Here is a 26,196-nt window from a genome sequence, read left to right as displayed (position 1 = left end):
GCTGGTAGTACCTGGATGCGAAGTATCGGCATTTGCTATTTTCGGCTGTGGCAAACAGATCCACGGCTGGAGTGCCCCACCTGGCGAAGACGTCTCCGAGTACTTCGTCGTTTATGACCCATTCGTGGTTTTCCTGGATCAGTCTGTTGAGTGCGTCTGTCTGAGCATTCTGCACACCTGGCAGATGGGTGGCCATTATCGTCAATCCTCTGGCTAGCAGCCAGCGCCAGATCGCCTGCGCTTCCTGTGACAGAGTGCGCGATCTCGAGCCCCCCTGCTTGTTGAGGTAATACATCGTGGTCGTATTGTCTGTCTGTACAAGCAGAGAGTTGGTCCAGAAAGACGGATGAAAGGGCTTCAGTGCCAAGTGAACAGCTCTGAGCTCCAGGAAATTGATATGATACGTGGACTCTGCCTGTGACCACGTTCCTTGGATCTGTAACTCTCCGGAATGCGCTCCCCAGCAGTGGAGAGAAGCATCCGTCACGATAGTCTGAGTGAGAATGTCCTTGTGGAAAGGAACCCCCTTGAGGAGGTTCTCTGCTGAACACCACCATTTCAGAGACTGTTGAGCATGCAGAGACAGTCGTATCTTGTCGACCCAGTTCCCTCGCCTCTGGTCCCACTGGCCCTCCAGACACTCCTGCAGCGGCCTCATGTGGAGCGGTGCGTGTGGCGTGAGGAAGATGCAAGAGGCCATCGACCTCAGTAGAGAAGACACCGTCCTCACTGTTGTAGATGGAACGGTCATAAGAGCCTGAGCCTTCCGTAGGAGTGATAATCGTCTCTCCTCCGAAGGAGACACACTTGCTGACAGCGTATTGATGGAGGCTCCCAAGTACTGTAGGCACTGTAACGGAATCGGGACAGACTTTGACATGTTGATGTGTAACGACAGCTTGTTCAATAGAACGGCCGTCCTGCGGAAGTGCGATTGAGCTTCCGAGAAGGTGGAGGCCTTGATCAACCAATCGTCCAGGTACGGGTAGACAAACACCTTGATCTTTCCCAGGTGTGCTGCCACCACTACCATGCATTTTGAAAAGGTCCTGGGCGCAGACTACAGCCCAAATGGTAGTACTGTGTACTGGTAGTGATTGGGGCCGACTTGGAATCGTAGGAACTTCCGGTGTTTCCGTGCAATGGGCACTGGAAGTACGCATCGTGCAGGTCTATCGCGCACAGCCAGTCTCCTCTTTGCAGTTGAGGGTAAATCTGGTGTAAAGACAGCATGCAGAACTTTTCCCTGCGAATCCATTTATGTGCTTGTCGCAAATCCAGAATGGGTCTGAACTCGTTCTTGTCTTTCTTTTGTACCAGAAAGAATCGTGAGTAAAGACCTCTTCCCCTTTGAGACAGAGGGACGTCTTCTATCGCCCTTTTTCTTAACAGGGTATCGGCCTCCGCCTGGAGCTCGCGCAGTTGAAACTGTGAGCAAACCAGTGGAATTACTGGAGGCGGTCTGATGAATCGAAGACTGTATCCATTGCAAACAATATTCAGTACCCACTTGTCCTGAGTAATTTTTCTCCACTCTGCCAGGTAATATTGGACACTTCCCCCCCCACCGGAGAGGATAACGGATGACGGGCAAGTAACAGCTCGGGGCCTAGCCCCAGCCGGGCCATTGGTCGCAGTAGCAGACTGCTGCCCCCGCCCCCGTCGTCGTCCCCCCCCCCCACTGGCCCTTCTGGCGCTTTTGGAATGGTCTCCTCTGGAACTGCTGTTGTTCTTGCTGTCCAGTTTGCTGACCTCGCCCTCTGCCCTGCGCTCCGTACCGCCTCTGGAACGGGCAGAAGGTCTTCTTTTGTTCCTTGGGCTTCTCCAACCCTACAGCCGTCAGGGTTTCAGCCTCTGCCTTCATGCGGGCCATTTCGTTGTCAGCGTGCTTCCCGAAGAGGGTCTCGCCCGAAAAGGGTAGATTAGCCACGCTCTGTTGCGCCTCAGGCTTCAATGATGTAAGCCGAAGCCAGGCGTGACGTCTCTGGTTGACTCCATGGCAGTACCCGTGGGCTGCCAAGAGTGATGCATCCGCAGCCGCGCTGATCAGTTGGTTAGAAACCAGCAGCCCTTCATTCAGGATCTCCATGAAATCCTCCCTTTTCTCCTTGGGAAGGAGTTCTGAGAACTGTTGGAGGGACTCCCACAGAGCCCGATTATACCGTCCCAACAATGCTGAGGCACTTGCGGCCTTCATAGAGGTGGCGGCAGTCCCGCAGACCTTCCTGCCCGCTGAGTCCATCCAGCGGCTCTCCTTGTCTGGAGGCACTGTCGATGACGGGGTGGTGGCGTGTTGTTTCCTCGCCGCCGTCACACACAATCACCGAGTCCGGTGCTGGATCCACCCGGAGAAATGCTGGGTCCCAGTCAGGAGCCCTATATTTCTTTTTTAGCCTGGAGGGAGCTGATCTCGTAGCCGCAGGGGTGAGGAATAGCTCCATGGCGGGCTCCACCAATCCAGGCACTAAGGGCAACAGAGGCCGAAATAACTGTCTCTTGTGAAGGGTCTCAAATATGATGGAAGTCGTCGGCGTGGGCACAGTGAGCGTGATGCCCAGCTTCCTCGCCCCTCTCAGCAACACGTCCTGGAAGGAGACTATGTCGTCCACAGGCGACACACTCGACAGAGGGGATTCTGACAGGGTCGGTGAGTAGTCCCTGGCGCTGGACAAAATTGAGGGTGACCTAGACCGGTCCCTCCTGCGGCGTGGTCTAGATCTTGTAGACGAGCGATGGCGACTCCTGGATCTCTCTTTCCGTCCGGAGGGAGACCTAGACCTCCGCGGCCTTGGGTGGTCCGCGGGTCGTCGCGGTGGAGGTTGCTGCGGTCTGACCGGGTGCCTCGGTAGAGGTGGCCCCATAGGTGGCGTCGGAAAATGCGGCAACGAGACCGACCTCGGTGGGGCTGGTGGTGGCCCATGAGGTGGAGGAGGAGGTTGATGAGGCGGAGGAGTCGGTGGTGGTGGCGTCGGATTACGCGGAGGCGGATCCTTCGGTAACGGAGGAGGTGTGGGTGACCTCGGTTTTGGGGGAGAGTAAACCACTCGAACGTCGACACCGTCTCGACCCAGAGCCCTGGGGAGACGGGAAACAGACCATGGTCATTCCTCTCGACGCCGAGGCCATCGACGTCGACGGAGACCGGTGGTGTTTTCTGGCCTTCTTCTTACTGGGGAGCCCCCCAGAGGCCTCAGCACGGGCAGATGACGAATTCCCATTGTGCCCACCCACCTTTACGCTGCTGCTTTCTCAGTTCCAGTCCTTGGAGCCTGATCTTTAGTCTCTCCTTCAGGGTCCTCTTGGAGAATTGTTGGCAGATCCCACAAGTCTCAGGAACATGGGAAGAAGGGAAACACAGGATACACACCTCGTGTGGGTCGGACTTGGCCTTCTTCCTGTTGCACTCAGGACATTTATCAAATAAAGCAGGCATATTTGACAAATGAGTGCCCAGAATTACCAGAAAAACACCAGTAATTGAAGAAGACACAAAAACACGTCGAGTGAACACACACTAACACTTTAAAAGTGCAAAAAAAATTCTTACAAACCCTAAAAAGGGAGAGCTCAATGCCCCAGGGTCCTGCTAGCAGGAGCTGGAAAAAAGAACTGAAAGTGGAGGGAACATGCTGTGCATTCTGGGATACTGAGAGTTCTAGAAAGTTTTCTTAAAGGCACGGTATCCCTTTTTGAGCCACATAATGGCAGCCTATGGGGCTTGTCTGTCCACCCCTTCCTCTCGATCATTCCAGAGGCTTTCTTGGTAAAAGGGGAAGTTTCTCTATGAAAGAAACTTGGCAGGCTGTGCTGAAGATGGTATTGGTGGAATATCTAGTTGAAGTACTGGACATTGTAGCCTGCATTATTTGTCTTTAAATTCTCTCTTAAGTGTCTATGCAGCACTGCACAAAAGACAGCTTAAGAGATTATTTTTGATTGCTCCGGGGTCCCCGCACATGAGCGGGACTATTCACTAGATCAGGGGTACTCATAGTACGGCCCGCGGGCCAGTGGCGGCCCGGCAAGCCTTCCCTGGCGGCCCGCGGACCCCCGAGACATCATACCTGTGTTTCCCGAGTTTTTTTTTTAAAGTGTCTGCAGCAGCGAGAGAGACTCTTGCTGCTTTGTGGGGGCTGCCGGCCGGGCGATCCTAGGAATGGCCAGAGTAAAGCTGCAGGGGCCTAAGGAGAGGTGAAATACAAAGGCATCATTAACATGCAAATGGTCTTTTAATGACCTGTGAAGTGCTCGGGTGCGGCTGTGTGTGTGTGCCCCGGCTGGCGCACAGGCAGGGTGAGGTGACAGAGGGAGTGGGAGGGAAAGGGAGGGGGAGGGGGACGGAGAGGGAGAGAGAGAGTGAGAGGGAGTGAGTGAGTGAGAGGGAGGGAGGGAAGGAGTGAGAGGGAGGGAGTGAGTGAGGGAGAGGGAGTGAGAGGGAGTGAGGGAGAGGGAGTGAGGGAGAGGGAGTGAGTGACTGAGAGGGAGTGAGTGACTGAGAGGGATGGAGTGAGTGAGAGGGATGGAGTGAGTGATAGGGATGGAGTGAGTGGGAGGGAGTGAGTGAGAGCGAGTGAGTGAGTGAGACGGAGAGGGAGTGAGACAGACAGGGAGGGAGAGGGAGTGAGATGGAGACAGAGAGGGAGGGAAAGGGAGGGAGTGAGTGAGAGGGAGGGAAAGGGAAGGAGACGGAGAGGGAGGGAAAGGGAGGGAAAGGGGGTGAGACAGAGGGATGGAGTGAGTGAGAGGGATGGAGGGAGTGAGAGGGATGGAGTGAGTGAGAGGGATTGAGTGAGTGAGAGGGATGGAGTGAGTGAGAGGGATGGAGTGAGTGAGAGGGATGGAGTGAGTGAGAGGGATGGAGTGAGTGATAGGGATGGAGTGAGTGGGAGGGAGTGAGTGAGAGCGAGTGAGTGAGTGAGACGGAGAGGGAGTGAGACAGACAGGGAGGGAGAGGGAGTGAGATGGAGACAGAGAGGGAGGGAAAGGGAGGGAGTGAGTGAGAGGGAGGGAAAGGGAAGGAGACGGAGAGGGAGGGAAAGGGAGGGAAAGGGGGTGAGACAGAGAGTGAGTGAGAGTGAGGGAAAGGGAGGTGGACGGAGAGGGAGTGAGAGAGAGGGAGTGAGAGAGAGAGGGAGTGAGACAAGGAAGACAGGAGAGAGGGAGGGTGAGAGGGAGAGAGAGCTAGAGAGAGGGAGGGAGACCGAGAGAGATGTGTGTATGCCGGGACGGCTCAGTGGACGAAGGCGTCCGCTGCAGGGACCTATGATCAACCTCATGGTCAGTTTTATGTTGTTGCTCTAGCCCCTCCCCCTCCCCCACTGACCCTGCCCCCCCACCGATGCGGCCCTCGGACACAAACCAAACTGTAAATTTGGCCCTGAGAGAAAGTTTGTGAGTACCCATGCACTAGATTATGACTATACACAGAGATCCCCTACTACAGAAACTGATATAAACTGTTGTCTAATCTGAAAACTGCAACATAATTTCCTATTTAAGCTTATACTCAGTTGAGACGTTCAGGAATGAAAGAAGGGGTTATCCCGAAGACCAGCTTGTGATACTTCAGTCTGTGGTGGTAGGAATCAGAAAGGCAGTCTTTCCGGTAAGAAAGTCTAATTTAAGGTGTGGTAGGCAGGCCGCCATCACCCTGGCCTGACTCCTGCTCGTCATATCTCATCATATCTACAGACCATTGCTGGCCCAGCTATGATCTCTGTGCCTTCTCACATCGGTCTACCTAATAAGTTATAGTTGTGTGTGGAAACCTTGGTGCTGCAAAAGTACCATGGGCTGTAACACAAGGAAGTAAAATGCCCACACCCCCTGGTTGCATACTGAAACATAGCCATGTGTGGGCACAGTCACCCCACTCAACCCCTGGCTCCACCACCCCGGCTGCTTAGTAAAAGATTGCCATATATGGGAACAGTGGGACCTTCTCCCTTTGCACCCCTCTACACCCTGATTGTGCAGTAAAAAACAGTCATAAGTAAGAGGGCGCGCTGGGTCCCTTTTACCTGTGGGCACTTACATCCATGGCTGTGCGGTAAAAGGTAGCCAAAAGTCGACACACTGTCCCTCTCACCCTGGGGCACAAAGCACCTCCTTAACTGACAGTTTCACCCACTGCTAAATCTACTTTTTGGTGAAAGTCCACTGTCATTCCCATGGATGTTTATCACAGACTTGACTCTGTTATTGGTGGCAGCAGGCTTCTCACCCGGTACTATGTGGCTGCTCCTCTACCACATATGGCTGACTTGGCAGTGGACCTGACGGACAAGATATTTACCTTCGGCAATGCCTTATCTGATAGAGGCATGATGTAGCCGCAGATTTCTTACCTTTGAACTTCCAGGAGTCAGGCTGGAGCCAGAAGATTTTTTTCAGCAGTACCCCTACGCGTCGGTAGGTGGTGTTGGTCGACTCCGATGGACGTCGTTGGCATTGTGTTTGTGGTCATCAATATAACTGCATCTCCGCCGCACTGGCGTCAGTACTTTTCATGACTTTCCACACCAGAAGCGCAAAGCCATGAAGTCACAGGCCATGGGGTGTTAAAAAAGGAACAGCTATGGCCCTAAAAGGGAAACATCCCTGACACTTAAAAAAAACAATTCCGCAGTGCGGGGAGGATGGGTGGGCCGGTAAGGAATTTGCGGCTAGATCATGTCTCTACCAGATAAGGTATTACCGAAGGTAAGTAGGAGATGTAGCCTTACGGCTAGATCGGTCGACCTCAAAGCTGGGGAACCAGGTTCGAGTCTCGGCAACGACGCTCAACATCCTGTGATTCTGAGCAAATCACTTAATCTCCCTGTGCCTAACAAAAAAGAATGTGTCCATTTGTAACAAAACTGGTGCTCTTGTAAAGCGCTTTGATACCCGATTCGGGTCTAGTTCACGCTATATAAAACACTATAAAAAAAAGTTACTAGTCCATCTGATAGAGACATTTAGCCGCAGATTCTTTACCTTTGAACAGATACACAAGCACTACCATCCTTGGAGGAGGGACTGCGGAATGGCTTAGACCAGAAAGCCCTGCAATACAGAGCGACCAAACAGGCCTTCTCTGCGGACTTGAGAATCCAGGCAGGAGTGTCTGGCGAACGTGTGAAGAGATGCCCACGTGACAGCTTGGCATATGTACACCCCGCTGGAGAGCTGTGGTGGCTGCCTTCCCCTGGTGGAATGGCCCCTAAGCCCTTAAGGAGGATCCTTCTTCGCTAAGGCATAACCCATTTTAATAGAGGATGACCCATGAGGATATAGTCCTCTTCTGAACAGCACGTCCTTTCTTTGCACCTTTGTATCTAATAAAGAGTTGGTGGTCCACCCGGAACTCTTTGGTTCGATCATGGTAGAGCGATAACGCTCTTTTTGGGTCCAAACAAAGGAGACGTTGCTCTTCCTTGGAAGGATGCTGGGGTAAATAGAATAGAAGATAGAAGGGTGTTACCACCATAGGCAGAAAGGATGCCCTAGTCCGGAGTACTAACTTGTCTGAAAAAATCATCAGGTAAGAAGGTGTGAGGACAGTGCCTGCAGTTCACTCACTCTCCTGGCAGAGTCTATTACCATCAAAAAAAGCTGTCTTGATGGTGAGCAACTGCAGGGGCAGTAATGCAGAAGCTCAAATCGAGCACACATGAGGAAAGTGAGCACCAAATTAAGGTCCCACTGTGGCATGATGAAGGGTGAAGGAGGGTACAAATAAGTTAACTCCTTCAAAAACCTCTGCACTAGAGGAGACTTGCATAGAGAAGGCTGATCAGGAAGCCGAAGAAAAGAAGAAAGGACTGAAAGGTAGCCCCTCAATGTGGCCAGAATAGAGACCTGTTGGGCCAAGGAAAGAATAAGCAGAAGACTTGAGATAATGGAGCAGACAAGGGGGTGGACAGACCTGTCTGTACAATATTTAGAACACTTGTTCCATCGGCAGGCGTATACTGATTTCGTGGAGGGAAGCCTGGCTGCCAAAATAACCTTACAGACTTCGGGAGGGAGGTCAAAAGCTGTCAACTGACGCCACTCAATCTCCACGCAAGGAGGCAGAGAGTGGACAGGTTCAGGTGGAGAATCCTTCCCTGCTGCTGCGACAGAAGATCCTCCCGAAGAGGCAGCCTGACCGGAGGATCGATGCTCATGTCCAAAAGCTCAGGATACCAAACTTTCCGTGCCCAGTCCAGAGCCACAAGAATAACTTGTGCCCGGTCGCTCCTAATCTTCTTGAGCACTCTGGGTAGGAGTGTTATGGGCGGAAAGTTGTTTAGGAGGCCTGAGCTCCACTCGCGACAAAAAGCGTCGCAGGGCAAGTGCCACCTTGGAAAATCCAACGCGCAAAACAGCTGACATTGCATGGTCTCTTCGGAGGCGAACAGATCTAACCAGGGCCCTCCCAACAACTGAAAGAGACCTTGTGCCACCTCTGGATGGAGACGCTATTTGTGATCTGCAAGGCACCTTCAGCTGAGCTGTCCACCTTGGTGTTTAGGGAACCGGCCAGGTGTTGAACCAGCAGAGAAATGCCCTGACGTTCCAGCCAATTCCAGAGATGAAGGGGCTAGTGACAAAGAGTCCACGACCCCACTCCGCCCTGTTTGTTGCAGTAATACATGGCAGTAATTTTGTCCGTGAACCTGTATGAGCCTTCCCTTTATTGATGGCAAAAAGGCTTTCAGTGCCTGCGGATCGCCCAAAGCGACAACATATTGATATGGAGCTGGGCTTCAGCCGGAGACCAGAATCACCTGATCTCCACCTCTCCCAGATGACTGCCCCACTCCAAGAAGGGATGCATTTGTTACTACTGGGAGGTCTGGGTGGGGAAGAGAGAGGGATCTGCCTTTGAACCAATCGCAGTCCGTCAGCTGCCCCTTCAGGTCGTTCGCAGTGCACTCTGAAATCTAAACCAGGTCACTGAGATTTTCTCGATGCTGGGCCAATTTGAACTTCAGGTCCCACTGCAGAGCCCCATGTGCCAACTTGCATGTGTCACTAGTAGGATACAGGAGGCCATGAGGCCCAACAGTCTCACAGTCATTCTCAACGGAATCCAATATAGAGGCTGAAACATCAGTATCATAGCTTGAATATCTTGGACTCGCCATTCAGGAGGATAAGTCCAAAGCTGCACCATGTCCAGAACCGCCCCAATGACAGGGAGCGTCCGAGAGGAAGTCAGGTGTGACTTTGGCATGGTGATAGTGAACCCCAGCAAATGCAGGAGGTTCACCATAGCCTGGAGGTGGGAGACAACTGCTTGGGGCGCGACCTGCCATCAACTACCAGTCGTCGAGATAGGGGAAGGCTGGAACCCCTGATCTCTGCAGATGGGCTACGACCACCGCCATCACTTTTGTGAACACCCGAGGGGCTGGTAAGGCCTTAGGGGAGCACAGCAAATTGAAAGTGCTCGTGACCCACCATGAACCGCAGGTAGGTACGATGGGCAGGCAGGATGGAGTCATGAAAGTAGGCATCCTGCAGGTCCAGCGCTATCATCCCGTCTCCTGAGTCCAAGGCAGACAGGACCTGAGCAAGAGTGAGCATCTTGAATTTTATCCTTTTTGAGGAAGTAATTGAGGGCTCCGAGATCTAGGATAGGATGAAGACCTCCGTCCTTCTTCGATATCAAGAAGTCGCGGGAATAGCAACCACTGCCTACTTCGGGCCCGATAACCCTCTCTATAGCTCCCTTGGCCAAGAGAGCTAAGACTTCCTCGCGGAGCAAGGCAAGGTGATCCTCCGTCTGCCAATTGTTCACCAGAGGCGTGGATGGAGGGGTAGTCTCGAAGAGGAGGGTGTAGCCGCTTCAAACTATTTGCAACACCCACCTGTCCGATGTAGTGTTTTGCTAGTGGTGGAGATGATGGCGTATTCTGCCACGGACTGGTCTAGAATGATCCTGGAGACTGGGACTAGGAAGTTTTTGCGGTCCGGAAGGGGATGTGGCTAGGCTGTACTTCTGCTTTCCTGACCCACGAGGCCAGGGTGAACCGCGTTCACGGCCCCGCAGAGGGTGCTGAACTTGTGGGGGGTCGGTTTAGAGCAGCTGGTATGCTCTTTCATAGCCACGAAAGGACCAAAAGTGGGATGAAGCCCTTGGGCAGTAGTGATGCACAAAGACTCGGCCCTGGCCCGCGAGTCTTTAAAGCGCTCAAGGGAGTTATCTGCGTTGTCTCCGAAGAGACGGGAGCTATCAAAGGGCATGTCCAAGAGGTTGGCCTGGACATATCCCGAAAACCAGAGGTTCTCAGCCAGGCGTGACGACGTACTGCCACAGTCATGGAAATCACTCTACCTAGTGAGTCGGTCGTGTCCAAGCCACATTTGATTGTGAACTTAGCTGCGTCCCTCCCTTCTGATAAAGCTTTGGAGAGTAGAGCCTGGTCCTCCTCTGAGGACTGGCAGTAATGGCCCGAGAGGCATGCGGTGTTCACTGACCGCAGTGCTAGGCTGGTGGAAGAAAAATATTTTTTTCTGAAGTTCTCCTACCTCTTGGATTCCCTCTCCGGGGGGGCGTGGAAAAGAAAGCACCACGAGAAGTGGAAGCCTGGACCACCAAGCTTAGGTGGGTGGGATGGGTGGTGAGGAAAGTTGGGTTTCCCGGTGCAGGGTGATGGCGGCAGGGTATCGTCCTATTCACAGGAGCTCATGAGCTGGGTTTAGATCATGTCCCCAAAAGGACGTCTGTCAAGGCCTCATTGAAAGGCCTCATTGAAAGGAAGTAGGGGTTCAGAGCTAGAGACCCAAGGCTGCAGGACCTCTGTGAAGACATTAGTCTTGACCGCCATTGTCGGAAGCTGCAGGTCAAGGACCTCTGCAGTCCTATGCACCACCATGGCAAAGGAGAAAGCATACCAGTGTCTGGGGAGGTTCCAGACCACTTGCTTCACCCAATTCCTCATACCAGTCCAGATCTTGTTATCTTGTGTTGTTGCAGGATTTCTAAGGGATCCTGCTCCCCCACCAAATCCTCTTCCTTCACTCCTAACCCTTCAGAATAAGGTAGAAATTATGGCATGGAGCCGTCGGCACCGGTCTCGGCGTCAGAGGATGCCCGACCGGCTCTGTGTCATGAGTAAATGAGGATAGGGGAGGTGGCGTCAGCAACGCAGAGGACCTCGTCGCCAGACACAACACCAGGGAAGGGTGCTGTGGAGGTGCGACCGGAGTCGACCCGGACCTAGAAATAGGTGCACTCGGTGGATGTGGCCAATGCCGCCGGCATAGGAACCCCAGGGGCCCCTTTGTCTTCTGAGCCTGCGGTGGCTGTAGGTGTACTGGCAGGGTCAGGCCGCCCAAATAATGGCACAAATGGCGTTAGAAAACTCTTTCAGCTGGGCGGGGGTCGCTCCGGAAAGGGAGGGAAACGTGGAGCCGACCCTGGCACCCGCTACGCAGAGCGGGTCTTGAAAACCAAGTTTCCTCTGCCGCGTCTCACGACGGGCGGGGCGAAGTAGAAGCACACTTCGACTTCTTGTGCTTCTTGTGTTGCCTCTTACCGGACTTCAATGACTTCAATGACCTCAACAAAGAGTATTTCGATTCTCCAGAGTGGTGCTCGGACCTTCCTCTTGACCTCTAGACCGGGACCGAGACCGACGAGGTGACCTCCACAGTGCGGGATGCTGGACCGCGAGAAGCTTTCGAGACCGCTCACTCAAAGCCTTCAGCGCCATGACCCGGCAGTCGTAGCATGACTTGGAGTCGTGGTGGCGCTCCAGGCACCACAGACAGGCCAAATGGGGGTCCTTGACCGACATGGCGCGGTGACAGTGGGCCCATGGCTTACTCAAAATGACACACCTACACATCAACACAGTCGACAAAAAGGCGAAAAAAGTCTGTCAAAAAATTACAGTGGGTAGCTCTCTTCATCGGATTGGCGCTGATGGTGAGAAAAGAACATAACTGACGTCAGCGCGCCGGAGTGGCGGTTATATTGATGACGCAGATGTCACGACGACAACGAACATGCCGCCGACTACGTCATGTGGAGTCAACCGACACCACCTACCAGCACGCAGGGGTACTGTTGAGAAAGATCTTCCGGATCCAGCCTGACACCTGGAAGTTCAAAGGTAAGGAATCTGCGGCTAGATGTCTCTATCAGATAGACCTTATTGTGGAGAGTAATGTGTCTATGCCAGCTGAGGATCCTTTAGTGGAACTTCCAATACCGTCCTCCTCTAAATCATCCTGCAAATGTCAGAGCTAGTAGGGGAAACCCCTGAAAGCAGTTTGGACTCCAGAAGTGCAGCAAGTGCTGAGCCTGGTAGGAGAGAAGAGAAAAGAGGAGTAACTCACAGGACTGCCAGAGCCCGCATCCTGCCCATTCTGGCTGTGCAGACTGCCGATCTCAGTCTGGGAACCAGAGTGTGAGACAACCTCAAAGAAACGCCTGCAGGAGAGAAAGCAAGAAAGAGACAGGAGAAGGAGAAAGAAACAAGTGGTGAGATCACAGTGACACGGTGAGGCTGAATCCACACACCAGGATATCACACAATTGTCTTGATTACTTACAGGTAACCTTAATTCAGCTAAATATCCTTGTCCATGCTTTAATGAGGTGGTCACAGCTTACCCAGGCATCACCTGACAAAGTATATCCCCAAAATACCTCCCATATCTCACCCTTTGCCTCTCAGACTCCATCCTCTCACATGGCAGAGACCACATCATGTCCGGTCACCCCAAAGCATGGGAGGAATCACGGTCGCCATAATGGGAGGGGGCTCAGATGAAGGTACTGGGACGAGGAAGGATGAGATGAGCAATGGAGATTACAGGACATTCCCTCCTCAATTCTACCACATCCCAGACCTATTTTTAATGAAGCCGATGACAACACAACCTGAAATAATCCCCGTCCCCCAGCTCCAAAGTAATGTCCGCGCAGCACAATGAAACCAAAAAGAAAACACAGCATTACAGGAGAAAATACCTTTAGAGAGCAGCCTTTAAAACTTCCATACCAAATTCAAAGATTTCTAAGTCATTAAATCCAACGCTAAGGTTCAGCAGAGTCGCTGCACGACAAATATTGTGAACAGACGCATCTCCTGCTTCCACCAAGAGGCTGTCACTCCACAAGGGAAGCGCCCCTGACCCGATTCTGATAGGAATTCTACAGATTTATAAACCAGAGCAAAAACAGCTCCAACCAATCAACTTAGAGAGGTGGTAGAGGGTTTACACCCTCATTAAAAGGACCAAAGTTGAGAAAAAGACTGTCACAAGCAGTGTATTCAGCTGATTGAGAGAGGACTCTTCATTGGCCAAGTAACAACCAGGAGTTCGCATGCATCTTCCTCCACCAATGAGGGAGCAGGAAAGAAAGAAGGCCAATTTTTGGGTCTATACAGAAAGACAAGATCACTTTGGGAAAAAAAACGTAGACCCAAACAAAGAACCACAGAGTCAGGGGAAAAATGCAGATAGAGAGGATTTAATACACACTGATCCCAACTCTTCCCACCCGCGTGCTGTGATAATCGCCTCTGGGAGTAAACCCTTGAAGTACAGACATTTAAGGAAACCCCACCCATAGTCTCCTAAGGAGGGGGTAGCTGTGCTTTGAGAACTAAAGGTAAATACCAAGAGGCTGACAAGAGAGACCTTTCAATAGCCTATTACCTAGTTCTTTCTTATCAGAAGGACACCTCCAAGGTGCTCTAACCCCCGTTATGGTTGCCCACTGAATTGTAAGGGTGAAAACAGACAAACCTAAGTGAAAACCATCCTGAACGATTTGAAGTAGTAGAGGAATCTGGTCATATGATTGAAGAGTAGAACGCCAACGAGGTTCTTGAATGGATGCTGTAAGAGAAGAGGAACAACCTACATGTTGGAGACCCCTTCTTTCATCTTCCAGGCAGACAGATGGAGATGCCGACAGGACATCTGGTACAGAAGACTCTGGAATGGACAAAGGTCCAGTGGGAGAGTGCACTCCAGGGCTGGAGCCATTTGTCTCAGCTGAGGGAACCAACTGATCTGAGGCCAGAATAGGACATTCAGGATTAAGTCTGCCCTTTCTTCAGAGATGAGCCAACACTCTGGGACTCAAGAGGGATTGGTGGGAAGCGTTCAAGAGCAGACAAGGCCAAGAAGAGGTAAATCCAGCCACTCCCCATGCACCCACTGTGAGATCCCAGGAGAGGGTCCAATCCTAGAGCCCAAGAGAAGAGCACCATTGATGTATCAAACCTCCTGCAAACCTTTAGAAAAGTAGAAAGGGATATGTTGAACATGCAAAAGGGAGAAACATTCTACTTAAATGATCCTTTACATTGAGAGTTCCCTAAATACACAAAGCAGACAGGGATAAAAGAGCTCCTTCTGCCCAGGAGCAGATGTGAACAGCTGGGTGATCTGGAGAAGCAGAACCCACTTGTGAAAACTGTTTATGTAGGACTTGGCTAGTGTGTTTTCTGTCTGAGTCAAAACTGCCTGGCCTGAAATGAGCCTGGAAAACCAGAGAGCAGCTTTTAGACCTGCTGCCAGACCTCTCCAGGAGGAGTGGCTTGGATCTCATTGAGGCCACTTCGACTGAGCTGAAATGGACCCCAAAAGTTACATTTCTGCCATTGGCAGTGACAATCATAGGAGAAGGGGGGACAGAGGCACCCCTGTTTTGAGGTTTGCAGGATCTAAGCACCAGTGAAGATAGGTTTTCACTAAAGTAGTTCTGAGAGGAGGTGACAAGAGATTGTAACCGGTCTAATTGCACCGAAAAGGGGTGATGCCTCAGGGTCATCTCTGTGAAGCTTGCTGGAAGAACAAACTATCCTTACTGTCCATTTGCCGCTCCTCAACAGTATGTTTTCTGAGCTCCACCCTGACACTCAACTGAAACCAGGACAACAACGCACAAGAAACAAAACAGGCACTACTTAAATTCAGAGCCCAAAGGACCCATAGAAAGTAAATACAGACGGTTATTTTTAAAATGAAAAAAACCTAAAGATATAGGTAGACAGATTACATTCCTTTTGCTTCTTTAACCTGAAGCAACCTGAGAACCAAATGTTATGTAGTAGAGAAAAGGCGAAGTAGGTCAAATATCTTCCGTAACACACAAGGTTTTCCACCAAAATACCAAATCAAAAACATCATCTGAGCATAATATTGCTGTCAAAATACTGTGACTGCACAAATGTTGCCAACCAACATACTGAAGCTAAGAAAAAAAAAAGTCCTACTATATTTAAAAAATTGCTCACTGTAATACTGGTTTTACTATTGTGTCTCATTGTATTGCATTTATTTTGTTTTAAAAGTTATTGTTAATTTTCTTTATAATATTATTTGAAAGTATATTTTTCTTGATGTTAAGAGATTTGTATGTTATTTTAAATAGTTACTTATATATTTAAATGTAAAAAAAATATGAATTTTGCTATATATTTTAAATTTGAGTTTTCGCGTTTACCAGGGGTTTGGTTGGCAATATTTTAAAAATATCTTTTTTTTAATAATTTTAGAATAACTTTTTTATATATTCATTATGCTAATTTTTAAATAAGCAATTCCATTGCTTTATGAGTGAGTTGAAGATATACTGTTTGTGTTTGTGTGTTTAATTTTTACATAACATTTTAATTCAACTTAAAAATATTTCAAATATATGACAATTTTTTAAAATATTTAATTTTTATGATCTCTTTAAAAATATTAACTTTTGTTTAATGGTTAATGTTTCAGATGAGTGTGGTGAATGTGACCCACCCACCCTCACATATATGCCATTTCCTCAATGTTTGTTAGATTTGAGCTAGAATTGTAAATGTAACTCCTTTCTCCAGTGTATGCACTTTCTCCAATGTTTTTTATACTGGATTTATTATTTATATTATTAATATTATTATTTACTTTTGTACAGCGCTCAGCTACCCGAAGGTTTCCCGGCGCTAGAGAAAGCAGAAGGAAAAGGATGAAGGCTCGGCGATAGCAGAGGTAAGGGGACTATTGATTGAAAAACCAGGCTTTCAAGACTTTTTTACGGAATTTGAGATAGTGTTGTTCAGTACGTAGATGATGGGGGAGAGAGTTCCAGAGTGAGGGATCAAGATAGGAAAAGGCGCGGCCACCCATTCTGGCTCGTCTGATCCTGGGGACTAAGGACTTTAGATAATCAGGTGCTTCGCCAGAGTTTATCTTATGCATGTAGCACAATGCTTTGAATTTGGCACGATTTTCAATTCGGGGCCAGTGAAGATCACGTAGTGAGGCTGAGTAGCAGCTCTATTGGGAAGTTTGCATAATAATCTAGCAGCAGAGTTCCGTATGACCTGTAGCCTGCGCAGCACTTCCTTGCTTGCACCCAGGTGCAGAACATTACCATAATCCAGTCTGGATGTTATGAGGGCCTGGATAACAGTTTTTTGGGTGGACAGAGGAAGCATCCACAGAATTTTCCTAAGCCATTTCAGAATGGCAAAGCAGGTGGAGGCTACTTTGACCATTGGCTGACCACTTGTTGCCTCATTGTCAGTTGGTCATGGATAATGATGCCCATGTTTCGAGCGGATTGAGTAGGAAGCGGGGGGAGCCCATCTACGACGGCCAATGTTGGGGGCCCCAGAGGGATTTATTGTTACCGAAGAGGCTGAGTTCAGTTTTTCCACCATTCAGTTTTAATTTATTTGCATGCATCCAGTCAGCAATGTTTATTAGCCCAGATCGGAGCACTGAGGTGTTGGAAGTTGTTTTGGAAGAGAGTGAGAAAATTATCTGGGTGTCATCGGCATAAGAATACACCGTGACCCCAGCTTGCTCAGCTATTCTAGCCAGAGGGCTAACGTATAAGAGCAAGGGGCTCAATATGGAGCTTGAGGGACTCCATACTGAGATACATGAGTTTTGGAGTAGGCAGTAGGGGAAAAGACTTGAAAAGTCCTGTTCGATAGGAAGCTGGATATCCATGTGAGTGCTAGGCCGGTGATACCACAGGAGTGGAGGGTGTTTAGGAGGATAGTATGGGACACAGTGTCGAACGCGGCACTTAGATCAAGTAAAATAAGCGCAACGGTTTCTCCTTTGTCGACCTGTTGCCGGATATTTTCGCTGACACCCAGCAGAGTTGATTCCGTGGAAAAACCTGACCTGAAACCGGACTGGGAGGTGGGAAGGGAATTTTAAGTCTCCGTAAAATTGGTAAGCTGGACATTGATGTGTTTCTCCAGAATTTCCAAAAAGATTGGGAGAAGGGAGATGGGGCGGACATTTGATGGTACCTCTGGGTCGGAATTGGCTTTTTTCAACAGGGGTACAACCATGGCGTGTTTCCATGCTGCAGGGACCTTGGCTTCGAGTTAAGAAGTATTAAGTAATTCCATAACTAGATGAAGTATGGGATAGTTCAGAGTTTGAAGGACTAAGGGGGGAAGTGGATCATTAGGGGACCCTGATTTATTACTGCTAAGGATAAAGCGAAATGTAGTGATGTCAAGTAGAGGCCACTTGTCTAAGCCGATGCCGTTATTGGCTAGAGTGATTTCGTGAGGGGAATGTTGGTTAGGGAAATGGTCAGCTTGTGAATTTGTTATCGTAGGCGTCTGTTTATCAAAATCGGCATAGATATTAACAATTTGGTCCACGAAGAAATCAGCAAGACCATCGCATTGTTTAGAGTCCAGGCAAGGGGGGTTTGGCTGACAGGAGGTACCTGAGAGTTCTTTGACAACTTTGAAAAGTACTTTGGGGCCGTTTTGTGCACGTAAAACGGTTAGGTTAGCGTGCTCTGCCCGAGCATTGTTACATAGTAAGTGATATTTGCTGAGGGCCGATTTGTACAATAATTTGATTCTAGGATCGTAGTATTTGCGCCAGCGTCTCTCTAAGTTTTTGCATTTTGTTTTTTCTTGTTTGAGTGCTTCAGAGAACCATGGTGCGGGAGGGTAGTGGTGATTGTGTTTCTTTGTAGATGGGGGTAGACATGCGTCAATAGATGCGCTAAGCCAATGATGGATGACCGCATCATCATCCAGGGTTTTAATGGAGGCTACCGGTCTGGTGTTTGAGAAAAAGGTTACGTTTATTTATATCCAGGTTTTTCCAGTTTCTCCAACACCTAGACCCTGGTGGGAATGAGTGAATCTTTGAATGTTTCTCAGATTTAATTTGGAATTCGACCAGGAAATGATCGGACCAAAGAATGGGGATAGCAGGTTTACAAAAGACGGTGGTGAGGTTAGAAAAAATAGGATCTAGTAAGTTGCCTGCTTTATACGTGGAGCCGGAGTTGTAGAGAGTGACGTTCAAAGCAGATAGATCAGCAATGAGATTGGTGCTAGTAGGGCAGGAGGTATCGTTAAGGTGTATGTTAAGATCGCCCACGATCAAAAAGTTGGTAGTCTGAAGTAAAAGCGGTGCAATGCGATCAGGGAGTGAGGCGGCCCAAGCACTGGCTGGTCCTGGGGGGCGATAAATTAGAAATTTGGTGAGAGCAAAAGTTTTAAAAGATCGGCCTCACAGCCATGGAAATCAAGGTCCTCTCATATGCATTTGTAGTTGGTTTTAAAGATAATTGCTATACCTCCTCCTTACTTGCCAATACGGTTTCTACCAAGGTAATTATAGTTCGTGGGGAGAGCAGTCGCGATATCTGGGCCGGAACTATCGCTTAGCCATGTCTCAGTGAGGAAGACAGCAGCTGGTTGGGAGACAGAGAATACTAAGGGCCTGGTGCAAGGTTTGGTGGATGGGTATTCGGTTACAAATGAGACAGATACGCTGTCCACGTCATTATATGTGCATTGTAATAAGGTGAACAGGATTCCCATCAAGTCTATGATGGCATACCCGTCCGGCAAACTCTACATCAGGCCTCAACGATGGCCCCCGCTCGTGTGTGCATTTTGCCCGGGGTTTGTTGGTCTTGAGTTAGAATAGTAAATCTACCCCATTCCTCAGCTTTTGTGTTTAATGGGGTTCAAACTGTTAACCCCTTCGCTGAGTTTGTCGGTCAATGGCCATCGCGAGCACTACCTCCATAGTGCTGCGAACGTCTGTTGGGCGCCGCGGCCCCGCCGACTCCACTTAACCGCCGCACCGCGGCGGAATTGCGTCGTGGTTAAGCGGTTAATGGGATATAGAAAAAGATTCCCTCATGACCTGAATTATTTTACACTTGGCAACTTTTATGCTTTCAGCAAAGACCTTCAACACAAGGTGACAACATATATTTTTTCACATTTATAACTTTTATTTCTTTTTTATGTGTTATTTTTAGCAAGATTATATTTTTCGCAGTATATCTTTGAATTCATCACAATCATTTTACAAAAAAGACATATAATTCATCAATGAGCAATACAAATACAAATACAAACTCCATACAGAGAAAACAAGTCTAATACATTCTCACAAATACCTCATACATTCACTCTCATGCATTCTACATTCATTCTTTATTCTGTGTCTGAGGGGCCACAGGTTGTTGTGTGATCTATTACGCAAGGTTGCAGGATTTCTAAGGGATCCTGCTCCCCCACCCAATCCTCTTCCTTCACTCCTAACCCTTCAGAATAAGGTTGAAAATATGGCATGGAGCCGTCGGCACCAGTCTCTGCGTCAGAGGATGCCCGACCGGCTCTGTGTCATGAGTAAATGAGGATAGGGGAGGTGGCGTCAGCAACGCAGAGGACCTCGTCGCCAGACACAACACCAGGGAAGGGTGCTGTGGAGGTGCGACCGGAGTCGACCCGGACCTAGAAATAGGTGCACTCGGTGGATGTGGCCAATGCCGCCGGCATAGGAACCCCAGGGGCCCCTTTGTCTTCTGAGCCTGCGGTGGCTGTAGGTGTACTGGCAGGGTCAGGCCGCCCAAATAATGGCACAGATGGTGTTATAAAAATCTTTCAGCTGGGCGGGGGTCGCTCCGGAAAGGGAGGGAAATGTGGAGCCGACCCTGGCACCCGCTACGCAGAGCGGGCCTTGAACACCAAGTTTCCTCTGCCGCGTCTCGCGACGGGCGGGGCGAAGTCGAAGCACACTTCGACTTCTTGTGCTTCTTGTGTTGCCTCTTACCGGACTTCAATGACTTCAATGACCTCAACAAAGAGAATTTCGATTCTCCGGAGTTATGCTCGGACCTTCCTCTTGACCTCAAGACCGGGACCAAGACCGACGAGGTGACCTCCACAGTGCTGGATGCTGGACTGCGAGAAGCTTTAGAGACCGCTCACTCAAAGCCTTCAGCGCCATGACCCAGCAGTCGTAGCATGACTTGGAGTCGTGGTGGCGCTCCAGGCACCACAGACTGGCCAAATGGGGGTCCTTGACCGACATGGCTCGGTGACTGTGGCCGCACGGCTTACTCAACATGACACACCTACACATCAACACAGTCGACAAAAAGTCGAAAAAAGTCTGTCAAAAAATTACAGTGGGTAGCTCTCTTCAGCGGATCGGCGCTGATGGTGACCTTGCGTAATAGATCACACAACAACCTGTGACCCCTCAGACACAGAATAAAGAATGAATGTAGAATGCATGAGAGTGAATGTATGAGGTATTTGTGAGAATGTATTAGACTTGTTTTCTCTGTATGGAGTTTGTATTTGTATTTGTATTGCTCACTGATGAATTATATGTCTTTTTTGTAAAATGATTGTGATGAATTCAAAGATATACTGCGAAAAATATATTCTTGCTAACAATAACACATAAAAAAAGAAATAAAAGTTATAAATGTGAAAAAATATATGTTGTCACCTTGTGTTGAAGGTCTTTGCTGAAAGCATAAAAGTTGCCAAGTGTAAAATAATTCAGGTCATGAGGGAATCTTTTTCTATGTTATTATTGTGTTCCTCTCTTTCCCTGACCCTAAAAATACATTGAGAGGGGGTCCCATATCTATGTAAATAAACTTCAATGGGAGCATATGTTCCTAACCGCATCATAATTGGGCCCTGGGTCGGGAAGACATGTTCCCAATCTGATTTGGAAGGAGCAAATGCCATTAGGAGGCCGTCCTAACCGCATCAGAATCAGGCCCTGGGTGGGAATGCTTTCCTAACCGCATCAGAATCAGGCCCTAGGTGGGAATGCTTTCCGACCCGCATCAGAATCAAGCCCTGGGTGGGAATGCTTTCCTAACCGCATCAGAATCAGGCCATAGGTGGGAATGCTTTCCTAACCGCATCAGAATCAGGCCCTAGGTGGGAATGCTTACCGACCCGCATCAGAATCAAGCCCTGGGTGGGAATGCTTTCCTAACCGCATCAGAATCAGGCCATAGGTGGGAATGCTTTCCTAACCGCATCAGAATCAGGCCCTGGGTGGGAATGCTTTCCGACCCGCATCAGAATCAGGCCCTGGGTGGGAATGCTTTCCTAACCGCATCAGAATCAGGCCCTAGGTGGGAATGCTTTCCTAACCGGATCAGAATCAGGCCCTAGGTGGGAATGCTTTCCTAACCGCATCAGAATCAGGCCCTGGGTGGGAATGCTTTCCTAACTGCATCAGAATCAGGCCCTAGGTGGGAATGCTTTCCAGCCCGCATCAGAATCAGGCGCTAGGTGGGAATGCTTTCCGGCCCGCATCAGAATCAGGCGCTAGGTGGGAATGCTTTCCTAACCGCATCAGAATCAGGCCCTGGGTGGGAATGCTTTCCTAACCGCATCAGAATCAGGCCCTGGGTGGGAATGCTTTCCGGCCCGCATCAGAATCAGGCGCTAGGTGGGAATGCTTTCCAATCCGCATCAGAATCAGGCCCTGGGTGGGAATGCTTTCTGACCCGCATCACAATCAGGCCCTGGGTGGGAATGCTTTCCAACCCGCATCAGAATCAGGCCCTGGGTGCGAATGCTTTCCGACCCGCATCAGAATCAGACCCTGGGTGGGAATGCTTTCCGTCCCGCATCAGAATCAGGCGCTAGGTGGGAATGCTTTCCAACCCGCATCAGAATCAGGCCCTGGGTGGGAATGCTTTCCGACCCGCATCACAATCAGGCCCTGGGTGGGAATGCTTTCCAACCCGCATCAGAATCAGGCCCTGGGTGCAAATGCTTTCCAACCCGCATCAGAATCAGGCCCTAGGTGGGAATGCTTTCCGACCCGCATCAGAATCAGGCCCTGGGTGGGAATGCTTTCCTAACCACATCAGAATCAGGCCCTGGGTGGGAATGCTTTCCTAACTGCATCAGAATCAGGCCCTGGGTGGGAATGATTTCCTAACCGCATCAGAATCAGACCCTGGGTGGGAATGCTTTCCTAACTGCATCAGAATCAGGCCCTGGGTGGGAATGCTTTCCAACCCGCATCAGAATCAGGCCCCGGGTGGGAATGCTTTCCTAACCGCATCAGAATCAGGCCCTGGGTGGGAATGCTTTCCTAACCGCATCAGAATCAGGCCCTGGGTGGGAATGCTTTCCGACCCGCATCAGAATCAGGCGCTGGGTGGGAATGCTTTCCTAACCGCATCAGATTCAGGCCCTAGGTGGGAATGCTTTTCGACCCGCATCAGAATCAGGCCATAGGTGGGAATGCTTTCCGACCCGCATCAGAATCAGGCCATAGGTGGGAATGCTTTCCGACCCGCATCAGAATCAGGCGCTAGGTGGGAATGCTTCCCGGCCCGCATCAGAATCAGGCGCTAGGTGGGTATGCTTTCCGGCCCGCATCAGAATCAGGCGCTAGGTGGGAATGCTTTCCGGCCCGCATCAGAATCAGGCGCTAGGTGGGAATGCTTTCCTACCCGCATCAGAATCAGGCCCTGGGTGGGAATGCTTTCCGGCCCGGATCAGAATCAGGCCCTGGGTGGGAATGCTTTCCAATCCGCATCAGAATCAGGCCCTGGGTGGGAATGCTTTCCAACCCGCATCAGAATCAGGCCCTGGGTGGGAATGCTTTCCAACCCGCATCAGAATCAGGCCCTAGGTAGGAATGCTTTCCGACCCGCATCAGAATCAGGTCCTGGGTGGGAATGCTTTCCGACCCGCATCAGAATCAGGCCCTGGGTGGGAATGCTTTCCGACCCGCATCACAATCAGGCCCTGGGTGGGAATGTTTTCCAACCCGCATCAGAATCAGGCCCTGGGTGCGAATGCTTTCCAACCCGCATCAGAATCAGACCCTGGGTGGGAATGCTTTCCGGCCCGCATCAGAATCAGGCGCTAGGTGGGAATGCTTTCCAACCCGCATCAGAATCAGGCCCTGGGTGGGAATGCTTTCCGACCCGCATCACAATCAGGCCCTCGGTGGGAATGCTTTCCAACCCGCATCAGAATCAGGCCCTGGGTGCAAATGCTTTCCAACCCGCATCAGAATCAGGCCCTAGGTGGGAATGCTTTCCGACCCGCATCAGAATCAGGCCCTGGGTGGGAATGCTTTCCTAACCACATCAGAATCAGGCCCTGGGTGGGAATGCTTTCCTAACTGCATCAGAATCAGGCCCTGGGTGGGAATGCTTTCCTAACCGCATCAGAATCAGACCCTGGGTGGGAATGCTTTCCTAACTGCATCAGAATCAGGCCCTGGGTGGGAATGCTTTCCAACCCGCATCAGAATCAGGCCCCGGGTGGGAATGCTTTCCGACCCGCATCAGAATCAGGCCCTGGGTGGGAATGCTTTCCTAACCGCATCAGAATCAGGCCCTGGGTGGGAATGCTTTCCGACCCGCATCAGAATCAGGCGCTGGGTGGGAATGCCTTCCTAACCGCATCAGATTCAGGCCCTAGGTGGGAATGCTTTCCGACCCGCATCAGAATCAGGCCATAGGTGGGAATGCTTTCCGACCCGCATCAGAATCAGGCCATAGGTGGGAATGCTTTCCGACCCGCATCAGAATCAGGCGCTAGGTGGGAATGCTTCCCGGCCCGCATCAGAATCAGGCGCTAGGTGGGTATGCTTTCCGGCCCGCATCAGAATCAGGCGCTAGGTGGGAATGCTTTTCGGCCCGCATCAGAATCAGGCGCTAGGTGGGAATGCTTTCCTACCCGCATCAGAATCAGGCCCTGGGTGGGAATGCTTTCCTAACCGCATCAGAATCAGGCCCTGGGTGGGAATGCTTTCCGGCCCGCATCAGAATCAGGCGCTAGGTGGGAATGCTTTGCGGCCCACATCAGAATCAGGCCCTAGGTGGGAATGCTTTCCTAACCGCATCAGAATCAGGCCCTGGGTGGGGATGCTTTCCTAACCGCATCAGAATCAGGCCCGTAGTAGTAAATCTGACCCCTCCCTCCTGCATAAAAACACTTTACCCAACTTTTGCTAGATTTGAGTTAGAATAGAAAATTTAACCCCCTCAATGTTTACATTTTCTTCTGTGTTTGTTACTCTGGAGTTGGAATAGTTAATCTTAGCCCTTACCAATGTATGCTCTTTCCCCAATATTTGTTGGATTGGCGTTCTGAATAGTAAATCTGCCTCTCCTCTAATGTTTGCATTTTTCCTACTGTTTGTTGGACTGGATTAAAAATAGTATATATGAACCCATAAGCATGGATTTTTACGAAAGTCTGTTAGTTTGGACTTAGAATAGTAAATCTGATCCCCCCCCACACACACAGTATGCATTTTTGTAGCGCCTGTAGGATTGTAGATATAATGTTATACTTGAATTTGTCTTCTAAATATTTGTATTTTGTTTTTATCAAGTTATACACCATTGTGGCAAGCCTGATCTCATAGATTTTTCCCTTCAGCATTATAATATAAGTAATTTGGGAAGTCAGTGCCCTGTTGCACCTACTAGTTTAGTTGTTTCTTTAATATTCACTTCCAGTTGTCATTACTTATTGTATGGGTGGGGCACCCCTTCCTTTGTTGTAAGTTTTCCTATTTGTCTGTTTCTTCAGCTCTTTAGGAATGTCTCGCTCTGTGGACTAGTTCTCTTGTTGGATGAGGTGGTGACTCCTTGATTCTGTTCTGGGTGGCCTGTCATCATCTTTAAACATCAGCGTTAGCAATGTTTTATTCCACTCATTAACTGTTTCCTTCTTCCTTCCTGTTTCACAGTTTTTAATTATAGTGAAATCTTCTGCCCCCTCCGATCTGACTAGTTTTTCACTGTATCACGGCTTGCCTTTTGGCGAGTATCAGCACAAGATCTATTAGTGTACTTTATTTGTTTTTATTTTTGATTGGAGTTAGTTATTAATAATGTAATTCTTTAGTTTCTATGTATAATCTCGATATTTTATTTAAAAATATATTTATTTAAGATATTGACATTTCTTTGAATTTTTTTAATTGACTTTTCTTTTCCTTTTTTTCCTTTATGCGGTTTAGTAACTGTTAAATATTATTTTTTTTTATTTTCTTTTTTAATGGTTCAATTTATAGGATATGCGTATATATTATTTATTAGTCATTTGATAATATGTGACATATTTTATATTTTCAATTAATATTATCTTTTGAATTTACCAATTACTTATATTTTATAAGATAATTTATTTTAATTTGTTATATTTTATTTATTATTAGGTCTTTATTATATTAGTTGCTACAACTATTTTAAAATTACATGTATTTGTGTGACTTACATTTTTTAGATGTTATTTCATTATTGTTTGCATTTGTTTAATGGTACATACTTTCAAAAAGGATGTTACTTAAAAAAAACTTTTTTATGCTTTTAGGTTGCAATAACTTACATTTTTTTTATTATATATACACATCCCAGTTTACAGATACTTACTTCCTTTCACCATATATACACTAAATCCCAAAAATTGACAGGTACAGAAGAAAAACTTTGAAGTAATATTTCAAAGAAAGACAATCTTACAGTGAAGTCCATTTGTGATTACTGTTCTACTTTTATAAAATGAGCATTTCTAAATCAACAAAGCCCCTACTTCGAATCGTGTAGGTGTTAAAAAAAAAGTTGGAGCTCAGTCCTGGAATGTTTTACAGTCCTTACTATTACCATATTCATCAATCCTGCATTGGTTTCTTTCTAGCCCAACACGTGGATTTTTTTATTTTGTTTCCATTCAGATTGGACTGAATTCTTATGCATTGTGCAATATTCTACACTGAGTTCTTGATCTTGAACTTGTGGGACAAGTTATATAATCGTAATGTATACCTCCATTTTGTCTCAAGTATATATCTGATCATCTTTTTACATTGTCTCATGTATCCAAGTGAATGTAAAATCCTCAACTTTATTTAATCCGTGTGGACTCCTGGTTTCCAGGCGAAGAAAGAGGTAAGACGCTAGTCTTATCA

The 26,196-nt window shown here is 48.8% G+C and overlaps 1 protein-coding gene across 1 annotated transcript in view; it reads right to left on the bottom strand.

Annotated features, from left to right (window-relative positions):
* Positions 1 to 26,196, bottom strand: part of LOC147706698 (phosphofurin acidic cluster sorting protein 2-like) — an 825,692-nt gene that overhangs the window by 218,629 nt on the left and 580,867 nt on the right. The window contains exon 10 of the mRNA XM_086925834.1: positions 12,319 to 12,412. Coding sequence (XP_086781960.1) covers positions 12,319 to 12,412 — 94 coding nt within the window. The remainder of the gene's footprint in view (positions 1 to 12,318; positions 12,413 to 26,196) is intronic.

This window comes from Lissotriton vulgaris, chromosome 6, assembly GCF_964263255.1.
Source record: "Lissotriton vulgaris chromosome 6, aLisVul1.2, whole genome shotgun sequence".
NCBI lineage: Eukaryota > Metazoa > Chordata > Amphibia > Caudata > Salamandridae > Lissotriton > Lissotriton vulgaris.
The sequence above is the reverse complement of the archived record's forward strand: the minus strand, read 5'-3'. Positions and strand labels throughout refer to the sequence as shown.